Consider the following 20530-nt stretch of genomic DNA (forward strand, 5'->3'; position numbering starts at 1 on the left):
AACAAGAATAATGACTTAGATGGCAATTCTATAAAATCTTTTCAAGCTAGATTTACTAATTGGAAAGAGACATCTAACATAAAAAGAAATATGACGAGACATGTCTCCAGTTTGGCCTTGATTTCAACAACTCTGATGGTAATAAATAATCTCTTTGTTTAATTTGCAGTAACATTTTGACTATGAGAGTAAGAAACAATAAAATTAAAAGAGCATATTGAATCTAAGCAACTTTCTCATATCGATAAACCAAAATATTTTGAATAACTGTTAAAAATCTTCTTATAATAAAAATACAGTAGAAAAATTTATGACTGTTAATGAAAAATGTTTACTTGTAGCATACAAAGTTTCATATTTTATTGCTAAAAATAAAAAGCTGTGCACCATTCGAGAAGATCTTGTATTACTACTGTTAAAATGGTAAAAATACTTCAAGAAAGTATTAAATATGGTGATGAAATTTGGAAAATTGCTTTGTTAAACAACATTATCACCTATGAAATTATGAATAAATAATTTTATCAACTTTATTACTCTACTTTTTAATCAGAAACATTATTAAAGATCACTTAAAAACCTTAAAAACACCTATTTGCAATTACTTCATATTGAAACTTCAAATTAATTTGAAAAAGCCATCAGAGTCAAAAATCATTTTTAATTGACAGTGAGATTAATCATCTGCCATATAAATCTCAAGAAGAATTTATTGTGTATCCAGTAACTGAAAACTTGCGTTTCCACAAAAATCACTGACAAACTTATGGATTGGAGTTAGAACTGAATTTCTTACAGTTTCTGAAATGGCATATAATGTTCTGCCATCCAGCATCACATATTTATGTGAAATAACCTTCTCCAGCTTTAACGCTTAAATCCAAATATTGTTTATCACTCAAAAACACTGAAAATGGATCACATCCAGCAGTATCAAATATTGCTCCAAAATTTAATTTGTTATGCAGCAAAATTCAAGCACATTCATCTCATTAAAACATGATTTTCTTTCATTAATTTTTGTTGCTTGAAACAAATCCTAAAACTACTTTTTATCATATGTATGTTGCTTACAAAATAAATAAATAAATAAATAAAAATTATTTTGGGGAAAATATTTATTTCTGCATCTTTATTTTACATTTAATATCTGGTAGCCTGAAGAAATTTCAATGATAAAAAAGGGTAAAAAAAGTTTAAGAAGTGCTGGCTTATATCTTAGAATTAAAGGAACTCCAGCAATTCATATTAAATGTTAAAAAAATAATGTTAAAACAAACATAATAAATTACATTTTGTATTTTAATGTAAAAGTCCTTATTTCTCAGTTTTCATAGCTAAAATCTGAAGGTAAATGAAACAGCCCTTTTTTATTTTTTAATAACTATTAAAATAAATTTTGTCCAAACCATTCAATACTTAATTATTACTCTTATATAATTTAAACATTAAAATTATGTTTACATGTGTAGTACAATGGATTGCACAAGATAATTATGTTTAATTTCAAAACATTACAATAGTATCATGAATAAAACTATATGGATTTTAATATATAATTTAAAACTGTGCGGTCATTATCCTCTTAAATCCTGTACTTAAAAATTAAAAAAAAATCTGACATACAGATTATCAATCTCAAGAAATGCAATTTATCCAAAAATCCAACTAAGCTGATACCAACACTCATTTCTGTTAAAAACAGTATACATTACACAAATCTTATATCTTTACTATTTATATTTAACTATTTCCCCCCTTATATATGCAGTTATAAAAATGTTGAATAAACTTCCCTTCAATATACACTAGTTTTATTTTAAATTAAGCTATAAAGCAAATAACAGTGATGTGCAAAAATTTTATTTCTACATCACAAATTTCATATAGAACTTTAACCACTTACCTTTTGAAAGATACTACTTAATATCCAAGTTTAACTAATCCCACTGAGCAAGCAATAAAGTAAAAACAAATAATAAGGACACATATCTAACCAATAAACAGCATTTATGAATTACAAAAAAATCAAGATGCATTATAAGTGGATCTTGTTTTCAAGAGTTGTGCATATTTCTGTTTAGAGTAGTACTATGTCATTTTGAAAATGATGAAACTTAGCTTAAACAATTAATTATTTCAAGTACAAGCTAATGATCTATAATTAGTCTAATTACTTATGCATATTTTATTAGAATTATTAAATATACCAGAGAAAAATCATAAAGGGGTGAATAATCTGTTATGTATTATTATCATTAGTCATTGAGTTTTCATCCAAATTCCTTTTTTAACTTTATTAACATATTATGTTTTCTGACAGCATTATTTTCACATTTTTATAATTACTGATTTTTAATTAATAGAAGGTAAAGGAAACTAGAGATGCATAGCTTTCCTGATTATTTAACAATATATTTAAATTTACTTAACATCTATATTTAATTCTATTTACATTAAATAAGTATGAAAATTAGAAATTTATAACTTTCTTAATGATAACTTATATGATCTGTATTTAACAGACAAAATTCCTAATAAACAGTAAAATAGCAAATGCTGAATAACTTATTATATATCATTAAAATTACTCATCTTATTTTCACTACAAATTTATATCTGAACATTCTCATTATATCTTCTGGCAGCATACTATTTCTTGTAATCTTAACTAATTAGTCACGTTAAATTAAGTAGTATCAATCTCTATAGATCTGTTATGCTTAAAATTGTGAGCTTTTCAATTATCTAGGTAATAAAAATTTCAATTAAAACTTCCTATTCTATAAATTTGTGCAAGTTTTTTTTTTTTTTTTTTTTTCCTGACCACACGATCTGAATCCCACAGGAGTTCAAGGGTACATTTCATCACCAAATTTCAGTCAAGGTTTTCTTAGAATGGTTTGCATTTTCATTTGCAGTAAATCTCTAAGAATATAATAATTTTTAATAAAACAAGTTAACAGTAGGATATTTCATGTTTATTACAGGCAGTTTTTGGTAATATTAATATATAAAGTGATTATAAAATGCTATTTTTTCACAACAAGTAATCATCACTTACACACAATCTAAAGCTGCATTATTTACAATTATGATAAGATATATGTGAACCAATTTTCACCTTCAGTATGTATATTCATATCGCTCATCACAAAACGCACAGCTAATATGAATAATTACAGACTTTAAAGTGTGAAAGAATAAGGATTAACAAAAACATCTTGATCTCATCAAAGTAACATCACAATAAAGATATACACACATATCAAAACAGGCAATATCACAACTTACTTCTCACCAGTCTCAGCACGCTCTTCAGCACGTTCTAAATCAGCTTCAACCATGGCCAACTTACGGGCAACCTGAGGAATTTTAGAAGTCAAGTAGAGTTAAGAATTATGAAATTTAATTGCAATATAATAACTTTACATAAGAGTTACATTCTCTGTGTCATTTAAAACAGCTGCTCTCATGAACAACATATAAAAAATTCCTTTTCTTACAAAATCCATTAAAACTACATTGAAAATTAAACAGTGTAGAAAATTTTACAAAATTAAGCACGCTGTGTATCAGCTACATGTATTGTTAAGCTATGGCTATGAGGATTTATGTAAAATTTGTTTTCAGAACAAATGGACATTTAGAAACTATCCCACACTTAAATTTAATGTAGAGTTTCTGTTAATAAATTTATTAATAAATTATGTTTTAATTAGTACTATGAAATGTTTAGAATGACACAACAGTACTTAAAAACTTTAGTACTTTAAATTTGCAGATGAATCAAATGACAAAAAAACCAAGATTTTAAATATATATTTAAGCATATTATATTTTGAGCACAACTCTTTTTTTCTTATGTCTAATAATAATTTACTGAACACACAAATCAAAGATTTCATGAAGTATATTTAAAAAAACTCTTTATTAATAATCAATAACAGTAAGTTAAATCTTTCACAAAAGCAAATTTCATTTAGGTTATGGCAACAAAACTCACAAATTCAAATATATATCAATAGCTTTTAATAGTGATATGAAATTATGTACTACACTAGCACATCTATCTAACTAAATAAACTATATCTAACCTAACAGGTTAAAATTTAACACTATAATAAAAACTTAGAATAGTTTATATTCGTACTTCCATGTTATAATCCGTTCACATTTTGCATTTCTTGTCAAGTACCTTAAAATGTTTTACTTTTCATAATGCTATTCCAGTAATTCAGTGAAAAATAATCATTGTAAGAAAAAAGTTTAAAAGGTCTAAATTATTTTTTCATAGCATAAAAAAGAAAACTAGACAGAACAGATTAAAAAAATATTAAATTTGTTTTACCATTTAATTTTTTAATAAAAAATGTGTTTATCTTAAAACGAAAACATTAATATGAATTTTTAAAACTCATTAAAACATGCAGTTAGTAGAACAACAGCATTATTAAATATGTTATAATTTATTTTGGGCTCTTCATTTTACAAATTTATATAACATTTATCTCAGTTTAAACTAATTAGTGAATTACTTTTCAAACCGATTACATTTGATTTCATAAAAGTTAATATATATGAATTTTGATTTATATTTTAAAAATTGTCTTTTTCAAAGAGCTTTATAAAAGGCACAATACAATGTGTCAAAACACTTATATGATCTCCAATATAATCTAAAATTTGATAAGCATTTAAAAATCACAAAATAAGCTCTAATGGCATACAAATTAGGAATATTTAATGCAAGATAAGTAATGAAAGAAATTAAAACATTCTAAACCCACACTAGCAAAATAATGAAAAATCACATGATTTTGAAAAAATTAAATAAGAATATTAAAATTTTCATTAATAGTAAAAAGGCTTAATTTAAGGAAAATCAAAATAGATTTCAACAAAAAGTCTAACAGAGTGACTATAAGGTGAGTTTCATACAGTCAGAATTTCATCATGCAAAATAATACAATGAAAGCAAAGTTAGAGTTCCAAACAAAAATCAATGCAACTTGACTCTCTGCGTCCCAATGGAACTGCATTTTTGATGAGATAGTCACCAAAGTTTGTGAGCTAATCCTTATTTATTAGCAAGATCATAAATCAACAATCTTGTGTTTATTCCTCATATAGAAAATAAATTTAGTGGTCGTGCACCACTATTTCATCCAACAGCATCATTTGCTGAACAGTCAGACCCTTTACCATTTCAGCATACCATGTTTTTTCAGCAGGTAATGCACACCTGAGTATCAGAGGCTTAATTCTTCAGATGACAAATTGCATGCAAAAGCAAGTAATAACAGTGTGCAAGAGTGGAGCAGGTTTCATTCCTGGTGGTGGCAATTAGTGTTGAACACAATATGTAAATGAACACCATGCTCAATATGAATTCTCAGTCACCTCATCATATTTGCGGTCAGCTTCCTCAGCCATCAGCCTAGCTTCCTTGAGCTGATCTTCCAGGGCATCCATACGCTCTTCATCAGTGATGCTCCTGTGCTCAAGCATCTTACGCATACTGAAAAATCAAAACATCATTTCACTAAGGTAAAATCTATAGAATAATAATTGTACAGTAAAAAGACTTAGATATTCTAAAATACATGTTATATATAAAAATTGTATTGGGTTGTTCGGAAAGTAATTTTGTTTTTTTTTTGGGGGGGGGGGGAACACGAAAGACAATTTTCGTATAATGAATAAATATTTTATTAAATTATATATTGGCCATTCTGGTCCAACACCTTTTGCCATCTTTCTGGGAGTAACATGATTCCCTGCTCATAAAAGTTTTGGTCCTTGCTGGCAAAAAACTGATTCAGGTGGTTTTTGACATCTTCATTTGAGGTAAAAGTTTTACCATCCAAAACATTTTGCAGGGACCGGAACAAATAACAATCGGAAGGCGTCAGATCTGGATAATATGGTGGGTGTTGCAGTATGTCCCATTCAAGCTGTAAAAGCTTTTAGCGAGTGACCAAACTTATATGTATATTATCCTGGTGGAACACTACACCCTTCCTGTTAATTAATTCTGGCCTCTTCTGTTTAAGTGCATCATTCAATTTGTCCAGCTGATGACAATAGACTTCCGAATTAATGGTTGTATTGTCCGGTAAAAGCTAAAAAAAAAAAAAAAAAAAAAAAACGATTCCTTTGAAATCCCACCAAACGGACAGCATCACCTTTTTTTGGTGAATGTTGGCTTTTGAAACGCTTTGAGCTGGTTCATCTTTTCTGCTCCATGACCTCCTGCGTTTCACATTGTTGTATACAACCCATTTTTCGTCCCGAGTAATAATCCGCTTCAAAAATGGATCATTTTTCTGACGTTTGAGGAGCGAATCACACACGTCAACGCGACGACACAAATTTCGCTCCATAAGAACATGGGGCGCCCACACATCGAGCTTCGAGGTTAAGCCCAGGCCTTTTAAGTGGCCATAAACAGTCAAATTCGACAAATTTAACCTCTCACCGATCTCTCGTGTGGTTATTCGCCGATTTGCATCAACTAATGCCTTTATTGCATCTTTGTCAGCTTCGACCGGCCTTCCAGACCGTGGTGCATCTTCGACATCAAAATTGCCGATCGAAACTTTGCAAACCAGTTCTGGCACTGGGCGTACTGTTAACATGCCTTCTCCATACACATCCATCGATTTTTTTCTCGCTTGGACAGCATTTTTACCTTTTCTGAAGTAAAAAAGTAAAATATGACGAAAATGCTGCTTATTGCTCTCCATATTTAAAAGGGGACCAACCAAAAACTACTGCGTAGAATTAATAGAACTTTTTCACACACAAGCCTTGTAATATCAGCTCTCAAGACATATAATGGTTATGCGGCTTAAGTGTGAAGTTGGTTTCGAAAAAATGTAATTAAGTCCTCTGACGGGAAAAAACGAAATTACTTTCCGAACAACCCAATATAAACAAAGAAAATCTGGAAATGAGATATCAACTTCATTGCAGTTCACCAAGGTAGATTTATAGCATCTTGAATTTGCAATCAAGGGAGGTCCATTATTTAAAAAGGCCTCCAAATCATGGCTTAGTTTATATCCTCTGCTTAAGATAAGGGACTTCAAAAGTCCAGATGTGTGGGTCTCTTTAAATTTGCCATTGTAATTTAACAGATTCATGCTCTAATGTTGGTGCACACAAAAATTCTGTGCAACCATTTAATTATGTGAATACTAACAGTTATTTCTGATGCTCACATGACTAAGCTGCAATAACACAGACTTAAATATGATAAAACCAGTGAAAGTTTGCAAATATTATTATGCTTCCATAACACTGAAAATGACTATACACTGAGCACTTTTAAAAACTAACATTCTAAATTTTAGCATTTTGTTCAAATATAGATGTTAAAGTAACTAAAATTTTACTGTAATTGAAATCTAAGACTTTGAAGATCAAGTATCTTTCAAAATATTCAAAACTCTGTCCCAAATAAGCTAGGCAGTGTAACAAAATACATCATTAATTTAAAAAGAGGATATCAAGGGCTATGAAGATTATGCTTGATCTTAACTGTTTCTTTACTGTCATGATTTTGGTTTGATTTATTTGATTATGACTAAGTACTTGAAAGTTATCTGCCTCAGGGTAGGGATGCCTTCGTGTAGGACTTTCTAAGGGAAACTGGCTTGTATACACATTATAATTGGGAAAAACCATAAAAACGCCCATGCATTCGGCCTGTTACCAGATTTGAATTCAAGACCGAGCTACCAATGTTCAGTGACTTTACCACTCGGCCATTGGCATGTCCTTTACCACCATTAATTTTGCAAGGTATATCTTAACATTACATGAAGTATTACATGTTATGAAGTTAGTATTACATGTACTCACCAAACGTCAGGAAAAATTGAGTTAATTTCTTATATTTATTCCTGTCCATACATGATACTTATTACAATTTACAAATGAATGTTTACAACTAGTCCTTCTAGGTCCCAGTGGCCAAGCAGTTAAAACTGCTGAATACTGGAAATTTGACCTGGTATTCTCCATGTGTAATGTAAAATATAAGCCAGTTTCCCTAAGAAAGTCTTCATAATTCTTCTTAAGCAGATAGTTGTTGCATGCTTTGCCATATTTGAGTAATCTGATTTAATCTAATACTTTGAGACAATCAAAGCAAACAACTACCATAGCAACTTGGCAATGATATATGGTTATTTATTTCAGTGACAGACAATGTAGCATGAATATTTCACTAAATATCATGCACAGCCCATGACTATATTAAAATGCAACGTATTAAATTTTACATGGCATCTTTGAATGAAATATTTATGTCCTGTATTAAACATATCATATTAAACATATCATGACACTTTTTTCTTATCATATGTTAAATTACTAATGACTTGTAGCATTTTTATCAATTTTTTAAAGTGGAGTAACTTCTATTAATCATCTACATTTATCAGACCTGGCATTTTAACTTCGCACTAGTGATCTGTGTTTCTTCTTTCTCAACTTATTAACATAACTTCTCATAAATCTTATTTTAAAAATATTCTGATTCAAGAACTTCTAATGAGTAACTATTTCTAATGAGTAAACATTTATCAAAATTATGCAGCTGTGTTCTAATTACACTCTAAAATTTTAAGAACCCAGCTTATTATCTAATATAATTATAACCTAATTATGCATTATTGTTGCTGTCAGTATCATCTACTTTACACAACAGGCCACCCTGCCTGATATACTAGTTAATGGAGTTGCTAGATCAAAACCAAGGTTATGTGTTATACAGGTTTGACTGTATGCTAGTTTTCCTCTCCCTTTCTCCTTGGGGGAATATAGGAATACGGTCTACTTTCTGTGGTGCTCTCTAGGCAATATTTTTGATACAGAGATAACTAAATGGCTAATGGGTTTGACCATTCCAATAAACCTTTTTAGCAAGTGAAGAGAGCCATTGGAGGAAAAAAATCATAATTTATAAAAAATTGTGATTTAAATTAAAACTTTAAAATTATTTCTTAATGCTTATTCTTACCAATTTATCATTTCAAAGATTTAAGCACATAGAGAGGGAAATAATTTTTTAGACAAATGATAATCAGCAGATATATTAAACTTACAGCTTGATGAAATATGATACATAAAACAATCTAGTAATGGATTCAGTTCTCATTTTAACTCTTCTTAACTAGAAAATGTACTTTTGGTGAAAGAGAAGATGAACAGGTATAAAAATAACAATAGCTAAACTCGATTCTGACTCATAATTCGGTTGTTACACATAACATGAAAACGGAGATACTTTCTGATAACCAGCACCCCATGAAGAATTTCCAACTCCTTCCCAACTTTGTAAATCAGAGAAAAACAATGTGGCTATTGTAATGTCCCACAAGTATTGTTCTGTTCACAAATATTAATAAAAGGACACATTTTACTAAAAAAAAATTGTATTGTCAATATTAACATTTACAGCCAGGGGTTACGAAATTATTATTAAATATAAAGCATGTAAATTTTACACTTTTTTCATTCACATATACTTAAACACTTCTATGTTATGTACATGCATTGATTATGAAAGCTGAAACCAAAGTTATGGATTGTCAAAATGTATCAAAAAAGGTAATAAACAGTTTCTTAAAATTTTCAGTTGGCACTCTTTCATTATTGGGACTGGATTAAGGAATATATTGTTAAGTTTTTCTCTACTTTTCTTTTGACACCAGTTGTTACGTTATTTTCTTCCTTCTCGTTCGTACGGGTTCATATGGATTTGGAGTGAATAACGATGACACTACTTGATGAAATATCAAAACACACTTTTATTTAGCCAATATTAATGAGGACAGCTCCAAAATCACGTTACAGTCATCAAAGAGCTACTATAAACACGCTGACACAATCAACGACACAGCCTTCACACTGTCAGGCAATGACGGTGGAGACAGCTTCACTGCAAAGCACCAGAGTACAGCTCTGGTGCTCTCTGCTCAGTCGTTCTCGGAACTCCATATACTCTCGAGACTCTCCATGCTACAACTCCCAATGCACTCAACGACACACAGAGCACAGCTCCTGACTCTTCGGTTCAGTCGCTCCTGGAGCTTAACACACTCTCCCAACGATGCGCTAGTTGCGATACACTAAGTGACTCTTCGATGGATTTGATGACCAACTCTGCACTAGACTTCAGGACACTCGTTCAATGACTGACTATCAGCTTGCTAGACGAGGCACATACTCTGAGACACACACACACACTAACTGACTGCGGACCAGCAGGGTTTATATAGCTTTCGGCGGCTAATCTTTGGAATATGGTAACAGGTAGTTTGGCGACATTTTGGTAAGGCGATAAAGGTTACTAGCTAAGACTTTAGCAGTGTACATGGATAAAGTCGAGTGTGCGCAATGCCATTTTTGTGCAATTCTGGGATGTTTTTTTAAGTGAAAATAGGTCGACGTGTACATGGATACCGTGTATGTGCACTTCTTAAAAACGCGGCAAGCAGTGGGCGATTCTGCACTTTCTCCCAATTTCGCACCTAATCTTCATCATGATTAAGCACTTTTGTTCCATAAAAGTTCTAGCATAAGACTAATTCGGCTAGCAGATTGTTGGAAAAAATTTTGAATAAAAAAAAAAAAAAAAATGCCTTTACTTCGTAAAAACAAAATGGTGTCAAAAAAACAAAACAAGAAAAAAAAAAAAAAAAAACTAGCAGGTTGCGCTGTAGCAGGGTTGGTCGTCAAATAATCACCAAGTTACCATAATCCGAAGATTAACTCTTTCGGCTTGTGTTCGTGAACATTCTGGGCTAAACCGGTAAGGAAACCGGTGTCATGGAGGGTTCTCCATCCGTCCATGACACATCGCCAATTTTGTCGCCAGATGAGCGATTTCTTGCCAAATACGGCAACCCTGCTTTCCCTTGTCCTTTTATAGCAACCCTAAAACTGCTTTGCGGGGCCATCTTACCGTGCCTGTACATTTCGTAACAATATATATGTATGCACTTGTATATGTATGTAGGTGCATATATGTGCACAGTAAGACCCCATTTAATGCAGATCCGTTTAGCACTGTTTCGGTTTAACAAGTTTTTTTTGGAATAGCGGGATTCCCTGAAAATTGTGCCCAGCATTTGGCTTCCCAGAAATTGAAAGTAGTTTATCTGCATTACTTCTTCTCTATAGTGTTACACAAATGTATTTTTATTATTTCAAACATTTGCTGCTGTTATTCTAAGTGTAAATTTATGCAATGTAATGATTGATATAGTGATAAATATTATAAATTTTAGTTTTTAATATGGGTGATATTAAGAAACACAAAAATAAAGCAATAAGAAAAAGGTATTTCACTAGAAATTAAAATACAAGTGCTTAGAAGATTATATAGTGGTGAACGTCAAACTCTGTTGCATTGAGCTTGTCAACTTCAACAATAAGGACAATTCTCAAGAATAAAGAAAAATACTATCATTAGCCATTACAACTAAAAAACCTCTCTAACTTGAATAACCCCTTCTTGAAATAATATGTTAGAGGAGATAGAAAAATGACTTTACATATGGATTGATGATGAAATTGAATGAAATATGCCATTAAGCCAAGCTATTATAATGGAAAAAGGCAAAATGAAATTTTAATCACATTCAGATTGAAACAGGTGACAAAACCGAAACTTTCGTTGCAAGTCAAAGATGGCTTAATAGGTTTAAGCATCGAAATAATCTTCATAGCATACAGATTACAAGAGAAGCAGTAAGTGGAGATATAAAAGCAGTGGCTGAATTCCCAGTGACATAAAGAACAATAACTGAATGAAAAAACTATCCTCCAGAATTAGTTTTTAATGGCTATTTTGGAAAAGGATGCCAAAACATTATATTGCTAAGCCATGAAGAATTCCACTATATACCAGTATTTAAAGCTGAAAAAGATTGCTTAACACTTCTCCTGGGTGGACGTTAGTACCCAGGAGAAGTGTTAAGCAATCTTTTGAAGCATTAACATCAATGAAGACTTCAAATTAAAATCACTTCTTGTTCATCATTCATAAACCCAAGAGGGATGGAAGGAATATCAAAATCAGCTTTACCTGTAATTTGGGAGTCTAATAAAAAAAACATGGATAACTACAAAAATTTTCCAGACTTGGTTCATTGAACATTTTTGACCATCTCTTTAATGCTATTGCAAAATAAAAAAACTTGAACTCAAAGTGCTGCTTTTAATGGATAGCCAATGAATTTATCTGACATAATAACATGCATTCGAGTCGAAGTGGTTTTCTTGCTACCTAACACAACTGCATTGATCCAATTAATGAATCAAGGTGTTATATCAAATTTTAAAGCTTATTACCTGTGGCGAACATTTAGACAAATATTTGAAAGAAAAAAAAAAAAAAAAAAAAACAGATGGAAACGATAAACATTCAACAAGAGATTTTGGCAGGAATTATAATACCATGGATGCTATAGAAAACATAAATGTTTCTTGGAATGAAGCAACGGATAAATATTTCAAAGATTAGTAAGAGATTCTACTGTTAATATGAATGAAATAGTGGGATTAGCGAAAAAAAACAGGTTTCTTCTAAGAATTTTGTAAGAAATGGGAGAAATACTTTCTAATGATGAGTTTAAGGAATTAGCAGATCAAAAGAACACAAAATATTAAAAATAGCGAGTCTGGAAAAGAGCAAAAAGAACTTTCAATGGCCAGTTCAGCTTCCATAATGGAAATTATGGACTATTATAGAAAATAATACAGATTTTGATAGAGTTCAAAGACAAGATAGGGTGTAACGGATGCCTTGTTCCCTTATCAACAACTTCTTATGAAGCACCAAAGAAAAATGTAAATGATATGCGATACGAAAAATGTAAATGATATTCGATACCTTCTTGATTTAAAAAAAAAGTAAGAAAAAGAAAATTGGAAATGCAGAAAAGTCCAAATGATCTAAAATATAAATAAATACTTACAATTTTATTTAGTTCCATATATTCATTTGTTACGTTTCAGTATTTGTAAGAAATAAGTTTTTATTTTGTATTGTAAAAAAAAAAATAAACATATTTAATGAACTTTAATAACAAAACACTTGACCTTACTTTTTTAAAAAAATTTTATACCCGTTTTCCTCTACTTACGTTACAAGATGACCTCTTTTAATGCTATTTTGTATAATGCTCTACTTTGATGGAATGTTACTCCTGGGTTAAGCAGGGTTATACACACATATACATATGTACATACATGTAAAATACATGCATACCCAAACACTTACATCCATACAATTTCTAAATACGGTCCAGTAACAGAAGAGTACCTATCAGTTATTCCTAACTTTTCATTGATTATATTTTACAGAATTGTAAATTTTTGCTATAATCTATCTATGGAAACAAAGCCTTATATAAATATCATTCTTGCATTTTAAAATTATATGATTTAAAAGCAAGGTTCATAATTTGTAGGGCATATAAGCATAGATAAATGCATATAAAACATACCGTTCACTCTCATCAGCACTTTGGGATGCTTCTTCTAACTTGGCAGTGGCGATTTTTAAACGTTCTTCAGATCGTTCCAAGTCTTCTTCAATCAGCTGGATACGCCTGTTTAGGGCAGCAACTTCACCTTCAGCCTACAAAATATAATTTTATATTAAAAAATTGAATATTTTTTCACATTTATGCATTAAGTCACACACCGGTTTGTTAGCTAGTAAGATTTTTTGCCTAATATGACGTATGAAATAATTTAATTTTCTAAACATACAGCTTCATTTTTTTTGGCTATGAAATTGTTTTACTAATATTAAAGTAAAAAATATGAAAAAAATTTTAAGGTAAAAAAGCATACTTTCATGAAAATATAACAAGGCATATAACACTAAGATTCATTCAATTTTTTTCATGGCAGCAACTGTCATTTTCAATAAAAGGAAAAAGCTTTTTATGCTCACATATTCTAATGACATGCAATTTTCATAAATTTTATCATTTAACATGTGATGAAGTTATGTGCACAACATATCTATAAAATTAGTTTTTTAGTTTTAAAAGTAATGTTTGGAGAGAATTACGCCATAATACTTTTCACAGATGTTTTGAAAGAGCCTTTCATTATGATAACAACATATAAAATGAAAAACTAAAAGTCAAATTGCATATACACAGCTAATGCAATATTGCTTTTTTCCCTTTCGAACTAACTACCTAAAATTAAATATTTTTAAACTATTTATATATTTTTTTTCTTTCAAACTACCTGAAATTATTCCTCTCAAAAGCTCCCAAGTAAACAAGTTTATTTAATAATATTAAAAAACAAGAAAAGATTTATTTATCATCCAGTTAAGCATAACTCATCTTATGTAAATTATTAAAATAAATTTAAAAAAATTTCTGGATTAATAGTTGCTACTTGGAATTTGAGAAAAAAAAAGGGGGGGTACCAAAATTTCCTAGCATGAAGTTTTTAATTAACAGCATTATAATTCCACAAATAAATTTTATAAATATTCAAAGAAATGTGAAGTTATATACCCTTTTGAGCTGAACATTCATGATGTTATGCAATTCATTTGATATAACGCTGAATTTCATCATGGTCCCAGAAGAAAATATAGACGCTCCAAAAGCCAAGCCTGGATAACCAGCACTACGTTGCCTGTTTCGCCTGTTTCTTTCAGCAATGACTTCAGTTTGAACGCTTGAGCATCTAAGCCTAGCCCACTCTTCATTTTCAGAATCATTTTCATTGAACGATTCAGTGACTTGATGATTATCTTCAGCACCATCAGCTGTTCGATCTAGAATTTCTGACTGATTAATATTTCTGGATGGAATATTTCTATTTCGAAGACGCCGATGATCAGGATCCTTCATTTTCGTAGATTTGAGGAAAACTACAGTATGTTGTTGATAACAATCTGTCACTCTCTACTCACATGATTGATCAAGAAGATTTAAGTCCTCATCACCTTAACCGAGTAGTGCAGAAAAGTTTTTTTCTGTAACTTTTAAAATCTATATAAATGCAAGAAGTCATTTTCTAAGCATTTAATCTGACAAAACTGAATGCTTACATCCAAACAACAACTCAGACCATTGCTACACAACAAACCTTGCAGACGACAAGGAACTAACACTTTCACAATGATGCCAAATCGAATGTGCTAAGTTCCGTGGAATGTCTATAGGTGGCGCTGAAGCTTGTACAAGTGATCGCTTCCAAATATGGAATCGGCTATTTCTGTACTGCGAAGGAGCGTTCTGTCCTCTTTAGAACATTAGAAGAGAGTTGAAAAGGATCACAAATAGATTTCGCTTTGTTTCAAAAGCAAAGCGGCACTTCCTATTTGTGACGTAAAGCAATTTGTATAGTCTTCCTAGAGCTTCGCGAATATCCTGATAGTCTCCTTTTTTCCCTCTTTAATTTACAATTTAACAAAAATAAGTTGGTACATTATTTTATACAAACTAAAAGATACGACACCAAATATTTTATGTTAGATAATAGTTTTGAACTACTGAACATCGCAAAAACTGAATTTTAGGGACATTAATATTCAAACTACAGCATTAGCTCGGATGTAAACCGTAGCATATCGGTTACATAGAAAATGACTGCAATTTTGAAAATGTTTTCTAAAATAGGAGGTGAGTTTTCTGGTTAGTTAACCTCACACATGCTTAATATGCTGATATTCTAAAGTTATTTTTAAATTGACTAAATATTAGTGAATAATAGACTAACTAGAATTGGATTCAATATTTTTTTAAATGTTAATTTTGTATACGAATATAAGAGTTAAGAAAGTGCACTGTTTTGTGAGCCTATGATGTACTCTCCGTTTTAGCTCTAGAACCATATATAACGCTGATATTTATTCTTAATGCATCATCTAGCTATTAGAAAAGATTTTTCGTCTGATCATTTTACGCCATTAAAGTATACTAAAAGTACACTTCTATGAACTATCCTCGCCAGTAGTCATTTTGCTTGGTCATTTGCTTTGATATATTAATTAAGTATTTGAATTACTGAGTAAAATTATTATTTATGCTAAGAAACAGGAGTAAGACTTGCAATTTTGTTCACCAGAAGAATTAAAAGTAAGTAGCAAAAGAAATTACAAGAGTAGATATTGTAAAAAACTTCAGTGAAAAAAATTAAGAAATTTCTATTTTACATATTAAACATTTTTACAGTAAATGAAACAAGTTTGAAGCATTCAGGGTTAGTTTAAAGTGCATACAATCAGAATATAATATTAAATTAATTTAGTTAAATTGATGTCTATTTAGTTAAATTGATGTCTAAATAGTTTATATGAGAAATTTAAATAAAATAAAACTTTATAAATGTTAATTTTTTACGGTGATGAAAAAGATTCTGCCCTTCTGCGAGCAGAAATTCAGAAAGATTCTGTTGAGTAGAATGGTGCAACACCGTAGTGCCTAGCCACCGTAGGTCCACTGACCTTACCTCACCTCCATCGAAGAATATTTACTTTCTAATTTATCAAGACGAACTTTAAACAAAAACAAACAAACAAAAAAAATCTAACAGTTAACAAACATAATGATTAGTTCACAAGAAAAATCTGGAAATTAGTCATGGCTATCGAACTGAAGACGTGAGTGTACGAAACATCACATAAGAGCTTCTGAAAGCAGTTGAATTTTCATTATACAAAATATTTAGACCAGCCGCTCAATCACAAAAATCTCTAATATGCCTGACGAAGATACTTACAGTGGCCAGAGCTTTGTCCTTTTCTTCGAGTTTATTGTTTGCTTGGGCCAATTGTTCTTGAACTTGGTCCAAATCATTTTCAATCTGTTGGATCTTTTTTTGCAGGGCACGGACTTCTTCTTCTGCCTGTAATGAAGAAAGCATTCGTTTCATTTAAAATAAAAATATTCCATTTAATTATTTATATGCTCTAGAACTAAAATTTGAAGCATTTATCAAATATGCAAAATTGTAAAGAAATTATTGAAAATTCAGTAAATGTTTGGATGCAACAGAGAAAGGTTATTTAAGCTATTTTTTATTTCGAACATTTATTAATCATTTGGAATATGGAACTTTGTCTCTTGAACTTGCATCATCTCACAAGGGAAATCATGTTTACAAGCCGATCTGCCAAGACATCGTTTAAAGTGTAATAAAATATTAATTGGTAAAGTGCTAATGTATTAAGCATGTTTCCAAAAAGACGAAGAAAAAAAGGCAAGCAAAATTAAATTAATTTTAATATGTAGAAATGCGTTTATTTTATTTATATATTGAGGAGCTTATGTTCGAATAGATACAAATCAGCAATAATTTGTTTTATTCAATAATGAAGGCCTTTGTTTAATTGTTATGTAAATAAGCATACTTTTTTAATACTCTTTCCATTTTCGACGTTTATTTTCAAACATATATTGGAATAAATAACAAGACATGTGCTTATATATTCAAGCATGCAAGTCAAGTTTTACATCAAATTTTATTTCATGAATTCTGAAAAGCCGATCATTTAAATAATGTTATTTTTAATTCTTCCAAGAAATATACAAGCCCGCAATGAGGATGGAAAATTATGCATTTGTAATAATAAATTTTAACTTATTTCAAAATAAAATACTTTTTTAAAAAAGTTGTAGAAATACTGAATTCTTCCCGAAAGAGGCATCAGAAGTAAGATGCTTTTCAAATACCTAAAAAAAGTGTTTTTTGATGCTTTCAAATTTTTGCACTTTCACGAAATGTTAATAACTCATTGGAAGCTTTGTAAATTAACAAAACAAAACTTAAAAAAGAAAAAAAAAAAAAAAATTAAAAAAAAAAAAAAAAACACCGTGTTTACCTAGTTTTGCGGCTCATGTGTATTCTTCTTTCTGTTCATAAATATTAAGATAAGAAGCATTTTATTAAAAACAAGAAATTTTATGAGGGGAAAAATCTATGTTGCCGTTATTTACATTTTTAATCATGGTAAGTGAAAAGATGGTTAAATATAAAGAACATAAATTTACATGCACGCAGGCACATATCTAGTACGCCCATCCTTGGGTTGGCTATTGTCGCTAATTATACTCGAAAATACTTCCTGTTTTTTTCTACCGAAAAGTGAAACCGGGGTGCGAAAAATGCTTTTTATAAAGTTCTTTTTTTTTTCAATAGTAAAGTTATAAGTTTTCATTTGATACTTTATACATAAAAATTGTATTTAGAATACGAAACACATTTTTAATCTTAATTAAGGTATACGAAAAAGGTGATACTTTAAGATAATTTTAAGACTACCAAATTTTGATTGAAGGGCAATATTTCTTAGAACTGTTTCATAAAGTGGAAGTTTTTTCCCTCTTAGTAATTACGATAAGCTATTAAAGATAAGTTATTGAAATACTTCTTCATGCATTGATAACTGCAGAATAGAAAAAAAAAATATGTATATTCTATAGATAATAAAGACTTCAATAATTTTGGGGACAATATAGCGAAGGATTATGTCATAAACAAGTTTTAATAAAATGACAAAATATACTCAAGGCTTATCTAATTTCATATTGTTTGCATGTCCCTAAGGGAAGTTTATTAATGTAAGGGAAGTTTTAGCGAATTATATTTTCTTCACACAGTGCAGCATTTCATTCATTTTTTGCATTTAAATTTACTTATAATTATACAATTTTCTCATGTTAAACATTCTGTAAAATATTTAATCGTAAAACTTTTTATTCCCTAACCTGATTTTATGCATACTTTTAAGCGTTCTATCTTCCACAACCAATATTGTAACCCATTTCTGTTTACCCGAAAAAAAAAAAAAAAAAGAAACCCTAAGCCTTTTTAGGGGAAAATGCCCTGAAATAAAAATGACGTTCGCTTCACATACAGTTTCATTAACGTATCACTTATACGATAACCTACTTCATGCGAAAGATGTTAGAATTAATTTTTATGAAATTCACTAGTAAACAAAATTATTACAAGAATTTTAAGCTAATCTATTTAATTTGATTGCACTGCAGCTTCGGCTTCGCCACTACTATGGCCGGAGCTGGTGGTCTCTTTATTATGGAAGCTTCCTAGTAGGTGGGCCACCTTTGCCTCCTATGAAAGGAAGAAGAGTTGTAGCCTTCTCCCGGACCGCTGATACAGAATGTAATATTCATCGCCTCGCGAATGTCGCGAAATCTCTTGTGTACCGTATTCTAGGATCAGAACAACTTTTGCTCAGAATTTACTAAATTTTACTTCTAAAAATTTTCTCTTGTTTTATCCTGTTTCTTAGAACTTCTCAATACTAAAGTACTGGCGATGGTAAGATTCCTTCTTTTTAGCTCAAAGGAGCGTTAGCCCAGAAAAGCTATTAGTCTCGAAACAGCATTACGAGTCAAATCATTTTTCAAATTGGTGGCACCAAATATTATCGCACTGTATTATATTTAATAAAATTAAATAATGAAGTATCTGCATGAATGTGCGTATGTTTTTGCTTTGTTAAAAATAACAGTACCTAGAGACATCCATCAAATTTTGAATAACATAGTCCTCCACCCGAATATGGGCACTTGGAAGCCCGAATTTCGAATTTTGATTTTGTTTTATTGTCTGTTTCATATTTCCTAAAAGTTTAACGAATTTTTGATTAAAAAGCTCAACGATTTCAAAGCGAGCAGTGGCAACACTATACGGCAATAAAACTTTTTTATTTCCAGCGTGCGAGAGTATCTATCGAAAATTCTAAATATATGATGTTTTTAAATATTTTTAGCCCAAATGCTTTTGAAACGTGTATGTGTGTGTAAATAAATAAAAATATAATTTAAAAAAAAAACGCTTCTTTACGCATATATAAAATCTGAAAAACTTCCAGATTTTTTTTTTTTTTTTTTTAGACTGGAAGTATAATGACAGTACCAAAATTTAAAGATGTAACAGTTCTGAGCCATGATGATAGTAATGATATTTCCTTGTACATAAATTATCAGATAAAGGGGTATATTAGAATTTAGTTCACATCCATGAATTAATAATAATTAGCTATGCCAATGAATGTGTTGTTATCAGCGTTTGATTAAGTATCGTCATAGAATTAAAGATATTGTCAAGCACAGGGATATCATATGGAATTTGACTGTGAAATTCGGTTGTTTGGACTAATCTCACAAGATGTATATAAATGAATGATTTATCACAATTTCCGATGATTATCTGTCCTTATTGTTACAGGCCAAAAGGTTATATATTTTTCTTTTAAAAAAACTTTGCCGTTATTAAAATGTGTACTGTTATTAAGACTTACCATTATTTGCTTAAAACCATATCCTAAATATGAGCAAATTTTAGGTCACCTATTGTTTTTGAAAATGCCACAGAAGTGAAATTATGTGTTGCCAAATTTCTTTTCAAGTTTTTACAATTTAATTCAATAAACTGTACTTTTAATGATCAAAGAAATATTAGTCGTTAGTCACATCTGGCTTTTTTGTTTTCTTTTTTTTTT

The 20530-nt window shown here is 30.3% G+C and overlaps 1 protein-coding gene across 4 annotated transcripts in view; it reads right to left on the minus strand.

The window, feature by feature from the left end:
- Positions 1–20530, minus strand: part of LOC118203126 (tropomyosin) — a 44620-nt gene that overhangs the window by 14731 nt on the left and 9359 nt on the right. For 2 of the 4 annotated variants that reach the window (XM_085823485.1, XM_085823484.1), the window contains exons 2-5: positions 16780–16905; positions 13527–13660; positions 5404–5521; positions 3295–3365 (exon numbers count right to left, since the gene is read on the minus strand). In XM_085823485.1, the coding sequence (XP_085679611.1) occupies positions 3295–3365; positions 5404–5521; positions 13527–13660; positions 16780–16905 (449 nt within the window). Of the gene's footprint in view, positions 1–3294; positions 3366–5403; positions 5522–13526; positions 13661–14564; positions 15137–16779; positions 16906–20530 lie in introns of those variants that run through there. The other 2 variants (XM_085823483.1, XM_085823482.1) reach the window with 2 other exon arrangements.

The sequence above is a fragment of the Stegodyphus dumicola genome, chromosome 9 (assembly GCF_044657685.1).
Source record: "Stegodyphus dumicola isolate Sdum_Otavi_A_Nest chromosome 9, ASM4465768v1".
Taxonomy (NCBI): Eukaryota; Metazoa; Arthropoda; class Arachnida; order Araneae; family Eresidae; genus Stegodyphus; species Stegodyphus dumicola.